The sequence below is a fragment of the Daphnia carinata genome, chromosome 7 (genome assembly GCF_022539665.2).
Source record: "Daphnia carinata strain CSIRO-1 chromosome 7, CSIRO_AGI_Dcar_HiC_V3, whole genome shotgun sequence".
In the NCBI taxonomy this organism is placed as follows: domain Eukaryota; kingdom Metazoa; phylum Arthropoda; class Branchiopoda; order Diplostraca; family Daphniidae; genus Daphnia; species Daphnia carinata.
The window spans coordinates 2147512-2161003 of record NC_081337.1 but is presented as its reverse complement, the minus strand read 5'-3'; the positions used below and the strand labels follow the sequence as shown (position 1 = coordinate 2161003).

The window sequence follows — 13492 nt, the reverse complement described above, 5'->3', positions numbered from 1 at the left end:
TAAATGTGTTAGTTGGCGAACTGCAAAATAAAACTGTTTCGATACTGTAATTATCACTTCATAAGATTTTTTTTTTTTTCTTTTTGGATTTGATTCTAGGTTGTGATCGTATTCGGATAGCCGATGTAGGCAGGGTAGACTCAAACAGACTAAACATTATACCTAGACTAATATCAAAGCAAGGAACTTGTTTGGATCGCGTTTTTTTTCTCCTTCTCTGGGTTATGTACCAGGGGTGCATTATCGCCAGCCACCTGCATCCCCTTTCTTTTCTTTTTCTTTTTCTTTTTCTTTTCTTTTTTAGAATTCCTTTCCCTCGGCACATGTTTCTGTTCCAGCTTTCAGACGAGGGTCAATTCTCGACCCTTTCCTGTGCCCTTCCAGCAAGATAAGTGGTAGGAAGTCTCGGAGAGCTAGCACCTGGCGTCTTCTGACCAATCACATCAAGCGATAAATATTTTTCTTTCAGCTGCAGCACAGCTGACATGCCACCAAATAATCGGAAATGGCTCTTGTAACAATTTAAATCCATAAATGATTTTTCTCCAGATTTCTCTCGTAGCAACAAAAAAATTCCCTAATTAATATGCTTACAGAAGAAAACAGTATAAATGCCAACAGGTTTTCCATTATTTTGCATTGCATTTGATGGCAAAATTCAACTTTGCCAGAATTTTAGAGCGATATCATTCCACCGTGGCAGGGCAGCCGGAGTACCTGTGGCTTCATTTATTCAAAATTATTCAAATTAAGTTACTAGAATATGCGGAATGAAAGTTAAGGTTACCACGGAAAACGTTTGTTTTGATAAATGAGCAGATAATAGGAAGTCCAGAGTTATTGAACTAGGAGCAAGAATATTCCCCATGGCGAACGATGGCGACTCTGATTCAAACGCGCCATCGACCACATTGAAGACATTTTGTCTCCTATTTTCGAAAATCTTCTTACGAATTTTTTAACGGTTCCATGCAATCGCATACTGCGTACTTAGTAGCCTAGCCAGTACTAGCTTCAGGCCGTTTGGAACGAAAGCGAGTACCAAAAACACATCTTTGCGGATGCCTTTTGTACACTGGGTATTTTTGCACTACCAAAGAAAACTGATTATAGAAATCAATGAGTTAGGGCACTATAGCTATTTGCTCCTTTTCGGTTTTTTATTGGTTTTACTAGGCCGATATGGTATGGTGCCCGACAAATTACGGCGAAAGAATTATTTATATAGCTTCTACCACGACGGGATGGGAGGAGGGATCACAAATATTTACAAAATATAGTTCATCTTTGTAGTAAAAACTACATGGTTTTGTCAAGAAAGCCATGATTCTTCATTCCAAGAACCGCAAAGGAAACACTTATCATTCGAGAATCAGTCGTCATTCTGGAACCTCGTGCACTTTCGCCATAGGGCTTCACACCCACAACTGTAGCAACCCAATGTTCATCCATGCATCGAAACATATCCAAAGCGCTATCGGTCAAACGAGGAAAACCTCAGTTGTAAAAATCGGTAAGCTCTCATCAAGGGCATAATTAAAATCGGGTTCTAATTAATGAATGTTGAACGTTTAGTTTTTCTCACGATAATTATTTCAAGTGCGTGAACCAATCGGGAGAGGGGTAGCACAAAGAAAAATATACTTCTTTGGACCCTTCGTTAGGCATTATTTTCAGTGTTTCAATGTTTTAAAGCAATTGTGAGATTCTTAATAGAATTAAGAATATAGGCCTACTGAAGTAATTTTTAACTGTTAATAGAATTAGTCTTAGATTTAAATTCAAAGATATTCAACACCGGAAGCTACTGGCGTGACAGCTGATCTGCTTTTTTACTTTTCTTCACCTTTAGGAAATTTGTTTTTTCTGCAAATGCGGCAGCGAATTGTTAAGTGGGCAACTGAAATTTTTTTTAATTTAACTGAGTACAGCCAGACAAGAATCAGTTTGGACATTATAAGCCAAAATGACAGCAGTTTCTCGTTTGTTAATGCCTGCAATGACTGAGTTCTTACTAACTATATTTATGCCGAAGGAGCAATTAGTAGTTCTTCATTTACGCTTTAAAGGAATCTTTGTCAAGAAATATTTTTGATTCTAGATGGCAAAGATATTTAAAATTTCTTTTTGGGCGCGGATTTGCTGGCATAATGGGAATAGTACCTCTCCAACAACACCAAAAAAGTAGAGTTCGTCTCGCAAAAACAAAATGGTTTTTTTCTAATTTAATATCGTTTAATTAATGCTTTTATCGGTGAGCAAAAAGCTTGTCACCCAACTTATTGTAACTGCAAGTGATCTAGACGTAAACATGGGGCAAATTTAAGAAATCATTCAACAAATTTTTTTATCTGGGACCAAAAAAATTTAGATTTTAGTAAAAGCGGTGGATACAAAGCCTAAATCGGAGATATTGGTAAAAAAAATTCGATTACGTACACTTTACTGAGGAATTGGCTACCATGTATTATACCAAGAACCAAATCAGGCCAAATAAAATTTTTTTAAAAAAAGTGTGTAGTTCCTACAATTACTGTATGGTATAAACATTTGCAGATCGATAACCAGGCAGTAAGCCGATCTCCGTTTTGTGAAGAGGTTAACAGCAAAAATAAAAAAAAATAAAAATAAATAAAACAAACAGCCACTCCGTGTAATCAGAAAGCAATTAAAAGCAACTAACTAATTTAGTTACTTACCACGGATGTCAAAAGCTATTATTTACGACATAATGTCCGATCTGATGTAAAACTAAAACAAGCATTCGGATTGATCGTTGTGACACTTTTCTCTAAGATTAATAGGATTGCAATGCCATGAAAAATTTGTAGCATCAACTACGCGTACACGAAAAATTCAAAATGGGAAATGAGAGATGCAAATTACGCACGTCGGTAGAAAATGTTCTAACTATGTATGGCAATGAATGATGTGTTTATATTTTTAAGCAGATCATGAAAAACATAGGCAGAAAAGGATGTTGGCTTTTGGTACTTAGAAATATTAATGTAGTGTCCAAACAGAAATGCTCAAGCAGCATTGCACAGCAGATGTGCCAAATCTTTTACTTCCCATTCCCACAAAATTTGAAGATTTATGCTGTTATCCAGTTTGGTCATTTTTATGGCTTGTATGAGTGGTGTTTGGCTAGAGGATACAACTGTACCAATTACTGAACAATACACTCCTAGTAAAAAGAAATTTTGAATTAGAAATCATCACAACTTTACAAAACCTAAATACATACCTTGCTGAATCCAATTTGTAACAGAAAAAGATATCAAGGAAATTTTTACGATTCCTCCCGAAACATCTTTCAGAATAACATGTGAGTCATTGATAACATGAAGAATATTTCCTTGAAGCCAAACAGTGTGCACATAATAATTGATTTCTTTTCCTGTAATGAAACTTTTTAGGGGTACAATCCATTGTTCACATTGATTTTCTCCACGAGACAAATCCGTCGACTTTGAATTTCGGCAATCTTTCAGTTGGCGACAAAATAATTTAGTTGCAGGTACACTAAAGAAATCTGAGACGCAGTCAAGCTGCATTTTCAAACAAAACGGAACAAATCGCTAACGTACAAATTTTTCTGCAAACATGCTACCAAACTTTTCACGATCCAACCATGGTGTACTGTATATTGCAGAAAAATCTGTCAGGTAAGGCCGAAGGTTTTTAATACATATATATATAGGTTTCTTTTGCTGTTTTGGCGCTAGGGGGCTTATAAGGCCATACTTTGACAACTATGCTTTCTGCAAGTCACATATCCACGGATTCCTACACGGCCTAGCAGACGGTTTTACTGCCTAAGTCAAAACGTCAAAAATCAAAAATAAGTTTTGTGTCAAGTGTATTCGTGATAAAATACTCTATGATAGGGGAGACCGGACCCATCTTGGACACTGTACCAAGTTGTACAATGCCGCGGAAAATACAAGTTTTCATAATAAAAATATAATAATTACATAATATTTTCAAAATAGGTTTTATACATGGTGTAAAAATTTGATCCTGTGTCTGTTTTATTTTTTGAATTGTTTAACAAATAATAAAAATACGAAAAAGTCTGTATTTTTCTTCGTTCTTAATCGATGATTTTTTAAAATGTTATTTTATAATTATACGTTAATAGATATTAGAAGTAAGTAGACCAGAGATTTCTTAATAATATTTGAAAAGAAAAATAATTTTCCTTATTCAACTTTCAACAGAATCATTTATTCTGCGAAAGTTATTTTTTGGGGCCAATTTGTACAAACGGCAGGGGTGATGTTGGACACCAAATGGGCGTGCATGGGATGGGCCAAATCTAAGTGGGAAAATTTGAAATTTTGCAATTTAAGGAAACATTTAGAATATAACTAATGCTTATTACAGTAATATTGCAGAAAAATGTGGCGGTTTTCCCTATGCTTTGTTTGCCAAACCTGACACATTTCACTGCAACCTCCTGTACATGTTTTACCTAAAATGAAAACAAATTTTTTAAGAAAGACTGAAGGGAAATAATCAGCCCGTGTCTGATTTTTACCTTTGAATAAATTGAAGAAGTTGTAGATTAAACACGGGAGGCACTGGAGAACTTGTTGTTAGCTGTAGGAGATGTATTTCGCGACTGAATGCCCCTTGCCCTCTCTTGCGAGACGGCCAATAGGCCTAGGGCGGGGCTTACATACAAGAAAATGTACAATGGTGGCCCTCTATCGAGGACCACCCAATTCAAATGCGTTAAAACGGCTGGGCAGCCTCGTGCGGCGTCCAGACCGCGTCGTCTGCTGTTGGGAATCTAATATATTCCCAACACACTCCCCACCAGAGCCCGTGCTCCACGGCTCGCTCTCTTCGACCGGGCTGGCGGCTGGAGTTGTGTCTTCTTCCGGCTCCATCTCCGGCGCGGGTAGTACTTCAACGTCGTCGGGCTGGTCCTCGCGTAATTCCAGGGGGTGTAGGGACTGAATCGCCCGGTTAATCAAGTTCCCGTTAGGGGTCTTGACCGTTACCGATCGAATCAGCCCGTCTCGACTGGAAATCAGCTCCTTTACTACGCCGACGGTCCACATAAGTCGTTTTGTGTTGTCATCGTGGATGATGACAACCTCACCTACTCGGATCTTGCGTCCAGGCCCTCCCTTGCAGTGGAAATTGTCTACTTGTAGCAAGTAGTCATTCACGAATCGCTCGCAGGTGTCCTTGACGTAGTCTCTGCGTAGACGGTCCATTTCGATGAGTCGTGCGTTGGTTGGGTCGGGAGTCAGTAGGTTAATTGCTGGCTCCGGCGGAGTGCAATTAGATCGTCTGTTGTTCAGAAATTGATTTGGAGTGATGGGAAGTGGATCATCGCTCCCCTCGGCCACATAGGTGAGTGGCCTTGCGTTCACTACGCTTTCTGTCTCGATCAAACTGACTTCCAACTCGTCGTATTCTAGACACGCACGGCCGTTGGAACGCCGTAGTAGGTCTTTCATTGTCCTAACCATGCGTTCCCAAAAGCCTCCCCACCATGGGGCTAGGCTGGCGGAGAAGATCCACTTGGTTTTTCGCATGGCTAAGAGGTCATGGATCGCTGGATCGGATCTCAAGACCTTTAAGTGTTTGGAAACGCACCTAAATGTTTGTGCGTTGTCCGAATACATGACAGACACGTTGCCTCTCCTAGCCGAAAATCTTCTGAAGGCTAGGAGAAAGTCACGTGCTGACATGGTTTTAGTCAACTCCAGATGGACGGCCCTAGTCACCGCACAGGTGAATAGGCAGGCATAACTTTTGGGTTGCTTGATTGTACCCTTTTTCTTCTTGCCTGAGTCGTCCGGTTGGAGGTTTTCTTTTTCCTCCGTTTGTTCCATGGCTGGAGGCTCTGCTGGAGTCTCCATACTTGGATCATCCGTTTGTGGGGGATCCACGGAGGTCGTAAGTTCCGCTTGCTTGCGTTTCTTACGTGATATTGGGTGTTTGTAATACAAAGGCCCTGCGAAATCCACACCCGTGATTTCGAAGGCTTTCGCTTGTTTCAAGCGATTCAGTGGTAGAGGTGCAGCTACTTCTGTGAATGGCGGTGAAGTTAGCCGTTGGCACTTGACGCAGGCATGCCAAACTGACTTAGTCTGCTGACGTCCTTTGGTGATCCAAAAACGTTCCCTTAGATCGGAGAGGGTAGTTTTCACTCCGGCGTGTTTAAGTGAGACGTGCCTGTCTGCGATGAGCAATTTGACAACTGGGTGGTGAGTGGGCAGCAGTATGGCAGGTTCAATGTTCCTGTCTCTTAGTGCCAATTCGACCCTTCCGGTCACTCTGATCAGCTTGTCTCTTTCATCCCACACGGGTCGGAGTTTGGCAATTTTCTCCTTGTGGTGTGGTTGCCTTCCCTCTTGTAGGTCTTGGAACGTCTTTGGAAATGCTTCTTTTTGGAGCTGCCTGTAGATCAGTAGCTCCGCCTTCGTCAGTTCCTCTACTGTCAGATGGTCTACCAGTATTTCCTTTTCGTCTCCTATCTTGATTGGAGTTTGGATTTGCGTTCTGTTGATGGGGCGATTCTTGGAGATGAACCTAAGCATCCAGGCGGTTCGTCGAAATAGCCGATTCCATGATGGAATTCGTTCCAGCTGCCATTACATTGGGGTAGCTGGTTCCACGGTAGCCACCGACATGATGACGGTTTTTCCTTTGGCTTCCGCTTCGATCTTCTCGTGGATGCTCGTCTCTCCTGCATCGGGTGTTGAATCCGGCCATTCTGTTTCTTCCTTTAGCCATGGTGGACCATTCCACCATAGCTCCGAGTGTACCAGCGCTGACGCTGGCGCTCCCCGCGAGGCAAGATCCGCAGGATTGTGTATGCCCGGGCAGTGCCGCCACCAACTTACTCCAGACAGCTTCCTGATAGCTTCCACTTGGTTCCTAACAAATGGTTTCCATCTGCTAGGATCTCCTCTGATCCACCCAAGTGCCACCAAAGAGTCCGCCCAGAATATGGTTCGCCATGACTCTATGTGGAGAAAATTTTTTAGTTTTTCTCCTAGCCGTGCGGCTAAAAGCGAGCTTAATAACTCCAGTCGTGGTAGGGTTACTTTTTTCTTTGGGAGAGGTGCCACTTTCGTTTTACTGGCTAGAAAGTGAATGCTGGTTTCATTGCTTTTTGTTTGGAGCCTTGCGTAAGCAACGGCTCCATACGCCGCCTCAGACGCATCGCCTCAGACGTGAATTTCTGCTGATTGTATGACCCTTTTCGAGTGGCCTATCCAGCGAGGGATTTTCAATTTGGCGAACTCGTTCAACCCAGTCATAGCAGCTATCCATGTTTGTCTAATTTCCGGCGGCGCTTCGACGTCCCAGTCAATTTCTGCTTCCCAAAGCTTCTGGTAGATGATTTTTAGCAGGAGTATAGTGGGTGCTAAGAACCCAATGGGATCAAACACTCTTGCAGATATCCGTAGGATATTTCTTTTGGTGACAAGGTCTCCCAATTCTGTAGCGGCTTCAATGATAGGCGCGGGGTCGAATTGGAATGTGTCGGATTCGGTGTCCCACCGAATGCCTAGGACCTTTGGTTGGCCCTCTTCCAGTTTCTGAGTGAAGATTTTTACAATGGGGTTGATGAGCCCCTTCTCACTGAGAAATTTGCGAAGTGTTTTGTCGTTTGTCACCCAGCTTCGCATGTTGAGTTTGGCCTCCTGGAAGATGGCCTTTGTTTCCTGAATCCTGTTTTTTGCTGTGGGTATGCTGTCGGCGCCACCTAGGTAGTCGTCGACGTAAATTTGCTCTTTTAGCTGCTTTACTGTAGTGGAGTACAGTGGCTCCATTCCATCCAAATGCTTGTTGAGGGTAACTCTAAGCAAGAATGGGCTGGAACTGAGTCCAAATGGAACTCGCTTCCATTTGTAAGCAACTAAAGGGGAGCCAGGTGATTCTGGCTCCGTTACCCACAGGAATCGTACTGCTTCTGAATCTTCAGGATGCAGGGCGATATTTAAAAAGGCTTTTTCAATATCTGCTATCCATGCGATCCGATTTAATCGGAATCGCATTAGAACGGCTAGCAGGTCAGGATTCAGGTTTGGACCGGTTTCTAGGACGTCGTTGAGACTTGGTCCAAATTTGGATTTAGCCGCTCCGTCAAAGACCGGTCGGATTTTTGTTGTAGTTTTATCCTGTCGGATGACAGGATGGTGTGGCAGATAAGTGTGGAGTCCATCGTAGTTTAGGTCTGCCTTTTCTACGAAGTCCTGGACTCTTAGTTGCTCGATCTCCTGGTGGTAAGCAGATAGAAGCGCTGGCGTTTTCTTGAGTCTGTTTAAAAGACTCTCCAGTCTTCCTTTAGCCATCAGGAAATTTTTCTCCAGCCTCCACTTATCCGTTTTCCATGGGATTGGGGTGCAGTATCGCCCATCTTCTTGACGGGTGATTTTGTCTCCAAAGGAGCCTAGAGGATCGTCTGGCTCCACTGCATCGCAATCGTCTAGAATGGCGAAGTGTTCTAGCTTCCAAAACAAGGATAGGTCAAAGTCCGTCTGCCGCTTTAATTCTTCTTTTACAATCTTCTTTTTTTCGTTTTTAATAATGGAGTTCTCTATGGAAATTTCTTCCATAGAGGTCGGGTGGGGAGATGAAGATTCCTTTTTCTCCTTTACATCCGGCGTTTTCTCCTTTTCTTCTGGAAGAGTTGTAAAAGTGTAGTTTGAATTAAGGCAGCCGGCTGCATATGAAGCTACTGATTGGGCTGAGAAACTACTGCATTGCAGCATTTGCTGGATCAATGCTTTGCCTTTTTTCGAATTTTTTTCTTTAGAAGGTCCAACTATTATCCGCCCAAGATTTGTGTTGTAGGCCCTTAGGCCACACGGGCTTTGGATAGCTGCTTCGTTAGGGATGATTTCAAACATCTGGTCGACTCCTATTAAAATCCCGACATCTTTTTCCTGGCTGTTTGTCTCGAACCTGTCGTCAGCCATTCTTTCGTTGTCCAGCCACAATTTTTGTGCGAATGTTGTGTGGGCATATGGACCAGTGTCTCCAATGTAGTCCGTTTCTAGTGCTGTAATTTTGACGAGTGGGGCACCCTGCCAAGTGCCCCTAAATGTCAGCTCGACTGAATTTGTCTTCTCCACTGGATTGGGTTTTCGTTGCTTGAAAACTCTGGTACCGATGTTTTCCACTGCCACCACTTTGAGATCCAACAATTTTGAAATAGATCTTGTGACCCAAGATCTATGGCTGCCGTCGTCTATAAATAAAATGGCTCTTGTTTGTTTGCCATTTGGGCCTACTACATTTACTGTAGCTGTCTTCACCACGAGATTGCCTGGGGTGTTTGCGCTTGCAGCAGACGCCGTAACATTTGTGATGGCGCTGTTGCCATTAACAGTTTGGTGCGCAAAACGTGTCTGCTTTTTGTCGCAGAGAGCCGTGTGATGAATGGCTTGGAAATGTTTGCAAGTGTAGTTTGTGGTGCAGTTCAGAGTTTCATGGTTTGCACTGAAGCATCTGACGCACCTTTTCAGCTTAGCGATGATGGCCTTTTTTTCTTTTAGGTTCACTGGACAAACCGTGGGGTAGTGAACTTCCCCGCAGAAAATGCATGGTCTTGTGCATTCTCGCATGATAAAATTGTCCTGTCTCCTAAAAGGTGTGTTTGACGGTGGCACAAATTGTCTGGAGTTTTTGCTGGTGTGTGGAGCTGGTTGTGATCTGGCTCCAATCGCCAGCTGTGATGCTGTGGCAGCGTGTATTGGTTTCGCTGGACTTGGCGATGTTGACTGTTGTGGCGTTTTTGTGGTTTCCGATTTCCATCGGCTGTACCTCTCCGCTGCGTCAACTTCATCCCTGATGAAATTCAGTAGGGATGCGATGTCTGTGATGTCGTTTTCTTCAGAGCTCGACCACTCTTTCTGCAATTCTGCAGGAAGCAATTTCATTAATTTTGTGCCAAGGAGTCCTCCAAATGATTCTTTTCGAACCCCGAGGGTTTCCAAGGCGTTAATATGCGACTGGACTGTGAGCTGCAATTTTCTCAGCGCCGATACGTCTGCCATTGTCTTGACAGGAGCTAGGTTGTCAAACTTGCATAAATGAGTTTGAATAAGAGCCTTTGGTTTAGCGTAGACTCTTTTTAGCTCTGCTATGGCAATGTTGTAGTTTGCTGCGGTGAGTTCCAGATTTTCAACGCACAAGTACGCTTCCCCTTTTAGATATTCTTTTAAGTAGTCGAATTTTTGGACATCCGACATTGTAGACGAGTGAATGGAGGCATTAAAGCTCTCCCAGAATGATGTCCACTCAAGAATATCTCCTTTAAAGTGCTTGATTTGTCTTTGGGGAAGACGTGTTGCTTGTTGAATTGGAGCTGCTGCTGCTGCTACTTGAGCTGGTGCTTGGTTTTGCGCCATAAGTTGTTGAATTTGTAAGGCGTGGGCTTGCTGTTGTTGGAGGATTTGGGTTGCGAAGAGCTGCTGCTGTTGAGTAAGCAGGTCTTGAAGCAATCGGTTTCTGTCCTCCTCAATTTGGCGCTGTTCTTTTCTCTGCAGCTCTTGAAATTCCAGGTCTTGTTGTCTTTTGTACTCGTCTCGTTTGTTTTTAACGAAGGCGAGTATACTGCTCATTTCTTCTTCTACTTCAGCTACTGTGGAGTAATCTTGCTCGATTTGCTCCTCGGTAGCGTTCGTATTCTGCAAGGCCCAGCGTACTTGGTCACTTGCTTTAATAAATTTCTGGTAACGTTGCTTCAGGAGTTCTGTATCCGTTGCAATATCGTTATCCAGTTCCGCCGTCATCGTGAGATCCTTGTATCCCTTGATCTTCTCCATTGTCCTCGTAAGGTGGCCTTTCAGGCCCGCTCGTGTTGCTGCAACTGATCGTGACATTTTTTGTTTTGCTGGAATTGGAAAGTTGATTCTTCTTTACAATCCTCAGCGGGGTTCACTCCTGGATTTCCCTTGAAGGAGTGAGGAAAAAAAAAGAAAAAAGGAAAACTTGGAAAAAAAGTTTTACTTTTAGTGCTTCCACTAAATTGTGCGTGAAATGGAAAGGGAGCAGCGCTGACGCAGTGCTCCAATCAGTGGGCGTATTTTTTGAACTCCACTGGTTGAGGTTTCTCCTCCTTGCTATGTGACACAATCTTTTGAAAAGTGGAAGCTTAAATTTGTTGCTCTTAGTTAGCTTTCGGTAACTTCGAGCGAAAAAAACGACCTTGTTGTCAGTAAGAATAAAAAAATGTCAAGATTTGGTAAGTTGCTAGCACGATGCTCAATGGGTAGGAATGGGAAAGGACTATTTTCCGATGAGTTGGGAAATAAGGTTGCTTATTTGGCCGTTAGGCTGCATAAGCTTTCAGTTTAGAAGAAATGAGAAGAAATAGAAAAGTTTTACCATCCTTTGGTTTTTGACCGCCAGATGGTGTTTGTGTTCAGTTTCTGAACAAAATCGAAAAAAATGAAAATAATAGGGAGGTCTGTTTTTCTGACCGCTAGATGGATCGGGCCTCCAGTTTTTGAACGAAAATCAAGAAAATTGAAAGCAACAGAAAGGTCTCTTAATTTGACCGCTAGATGGAGCAGGCCTTCAGTTTTTGAGAAAAAAGTAAAGAATTTTTGTATTTTTGAATTTCTGGCGAGAAGTTTCTTAATTTGACCGCTAGATGGCTCGAGCGTTCAGTTTTTAAGAAAAAGAGAAAAGAACTTTGAAATTTTTTGAATTTTTTGGATTTTTAGTTTGCTTACGACCGCCAGATGGCGTAAGCTTGCAGTTCTGAAAAGAAATAAGTTTTTTTTTTTTGAAAAATTAGAGAGTTAAGGTTTGTAATTTTGAGCGCTAGATGGCGCTAGTTTTCTAAAGGAAGAAGAAAAGAAAAAAAAAGGAATGATTAGTAGGAGTTTAGGTTTTTAGCCCAACTCCAAAAAAAAAATGTAAGAAAGTTTTTTTTTTTGTGTGGAGTACGGTTGAACCGTTTTCTCCTAGCTAAAGTAAGTGAAAAGGGAAGGTTAGTGATCAATTATTTTATTGTAACATGGGGAATTACAATTTGGTGTAGAGATCAATTAGGTCCATTGGATCGGCTTCAATCTGCAGGATGTCTTCTTCTTTTTCAGCTGCGCGCTCCACTAATCTTATTGGTTCCAACACTGGGGTTGGATCTTTAATTGGAGTTTCCAATGGATTCTCCTTTTGGGGTTCGATTGGTCGATCACCTCCGCTGGCTTCTGCTCCGACTTGGGGCTCCTCACTCTGGTTAACAAAAGTGGGGAGTCGCCACCCACGTAAGCGAAAAAGAATTGCTCTTGCTGCAATTGTTTGGGAACTGGTCAACCCACTTGGAGTTGGTTCAGCTGCGGCTCCCTCCTCCTTCTCCTCCCCCTGGTTTATTGGGCGGTACCTGATGTCCCCGCAAAATTTCGGCTCGAGAGCTTCCTTGATGGTTGCCAAGGGCATGTGACGAATGGCAATTGGAAGTATGGAGGCAGCTCCTCTGATTTCGGGTTCGGCTGCTGCAAGGCGGTTGAAGATACTAATTTGCCGCCGTCCTTCCGGGGTGTTTCTAAATTGCCTCGGCTGTTGTGGACCTGTCCACGGTCTCTCCAGACCCTCGGCCCTCCTCTTCGCCCTCTTGATTTTCTCGGCGTCGCGAATTTTTGAAGTGGTGTTGGAGACCTTACAGGTGCTCCGCTAAAGCGGAGAAGAAAAGAGTAGTAGTGGAGGATATAAATATCCTCCAAAGGGAGGGTATTCCAAAAAAGGTAAAAAAGGAAAAAATTGGACCCCTAAATGTGAAGCAACGAAGATGGCCGCTACACGCAGCAAGGCGAAATAGTGTATTTGAAAATTGAAAGAAAAAAAAAATTTTGGAGGTGGAGTCAACAATGGCCGCCGACCACGCGACCGAAATTGCAAAAAGCAAAAAAAAAAATTTTTTTTTCCACCCTACTTAGCCCTAACTTTACTTGAAGTAAATGGGAAGGGAGATGAAAAGGAAGGCAAAGCAAAACGTTTCTCAACGAGAAAAAAAAATTTTACCAAAAAATTCTAATCTGAAAAAAAGGACGACCAAATTAATGGCCGCCAACCACGTGTTTACCCTAACAATTTAAAGGCAAAAGGGAAAAAAGGGTGCCTACACACTCCACACGTGGTGAAAAACAATTTCACACGTGGTTCAATGAGTGGTAAAAGGCGAAAAGGAAAAAATTTCACAAGCTTAACTAATCGCGTAGTGAAACAGCAAAAAAAAAGTTTCACACGCTTAAGCTAACACGTGTTCAAAAAAAGGGAAAATTCCCACGCGGTGTCTAGGTACTAAAAGGGGTGAGCCCAGAAAAACTCCCCCACAGAACACAACAAGTAAATACTTAAAGTAAGAAATTTTAACTTAAATTAAGAATACTTAAACGGTTACGAAGGACCATGAAGGGAAATAATCAGCCCGTGTCTGATTTTTACCTTTGAATAAATTGAAGAAGTTGTAGATTAAACACGGGAGGCACTGGAGAACTTGTTGTTA

General features: G+C 42.4%; 3 protein-coding genes across 3 annotated transcripts; all 3 read right to left on the bottom strand.

Annotated features, from left to right (window-relative positions):
- Positions 1–2915: 2915 nt before the first annotated feature.
- LOC130703531 (recQ-mediated genome instability protein 2-like) lies at positions 2916–3657 on the bottom strand. The gene is made up of 2 exons (XM_057524989.2): positions 3248–3657; positions 2916–3187 (listed from the first exon to the last, which is right to left on the bottom strand). The coding sequence occupies exons 1-2, from the start codon at positions 3555–3557 to the stop codon at positions 3030–3032; spliced, it is 468 nt and encodes a 155-aa protein (XP_057380972.1). The 5' UTR covers positions 3558–3657; the 3' UTR covers positions 2916–3029.
- An 816-nt stretch (positions 3658–4473) lies between these two features.
- Positions 4474–6563, bottom strand: LOC130703505 (uncharacterized). Its single transcript, XM_059496201.1, has 2 exons — positions 4777–6563; positions 4474–4477 (listed from the first exon to the last, which is right to left on the bottom strand). Exons 1-2 carry the CDS (start codon positions 6561–6563, stop codon positions 4474–4476), a joined length of 1791 nt encoding a protein of 596 aa, XP_059352184.1.
- Positions 6564–7196: 633 nt separating this feature from the next.
- Positions 7197–10805, bottom strand: LOC130703506 (uncharacterized). The gene is made up of 2 exons (XM_057524959.1): positions 10595–10805; positions 7197–10528 (listed from the first exon to the last, which is right to left on the bottom strand). The coding sequence occupies exons 1-2, from the start codon at positions 10803–10805 to the stop codon at positions 7197–7199; spliced, it is 3543 nt and encodes a 1180-aa protein (XP_057380942.1).
- Positions 10806–13492: the final 2687 nt, after the last annotated feature.

Coding starts and splice junctions, on each gene's coding strand:
- LOC130703531 (XM_057524989.2), bottom strand. CDS start 3,557: ATGCAGCTTGACTGCGTCTCAGATTTCTTTAGTGTACCTGCAACTAAA. Junction 3,188..3,247: donor TACAAATTGGATTCAGCAAG/GTATGTATTTAG, acceptor TCTTTTTACTAG/GAGTGTATTGTTCAGTAATT.
- LOC130703505 (XM_059496201.1), bottom strand. CDS start 6,563: ATGCTTAGGTTCATCTCCAAGAATCGCCCCATCAACAGAACGCAAATC.
- LOC130703506 (XM_057524959.1), bottom strand. CDS start 10,805: ATGGAGAAGATCAAGGGATACAAGGATCTCACGATGACGGCGGAACTG. Junction 10,529..10,594: donor AGTAGAAGAAGAAATGAGCA/GTATACTCGCCT, acceptor TGGAATTTCAAG/AGCTGCAGAGAAAAGAACAG.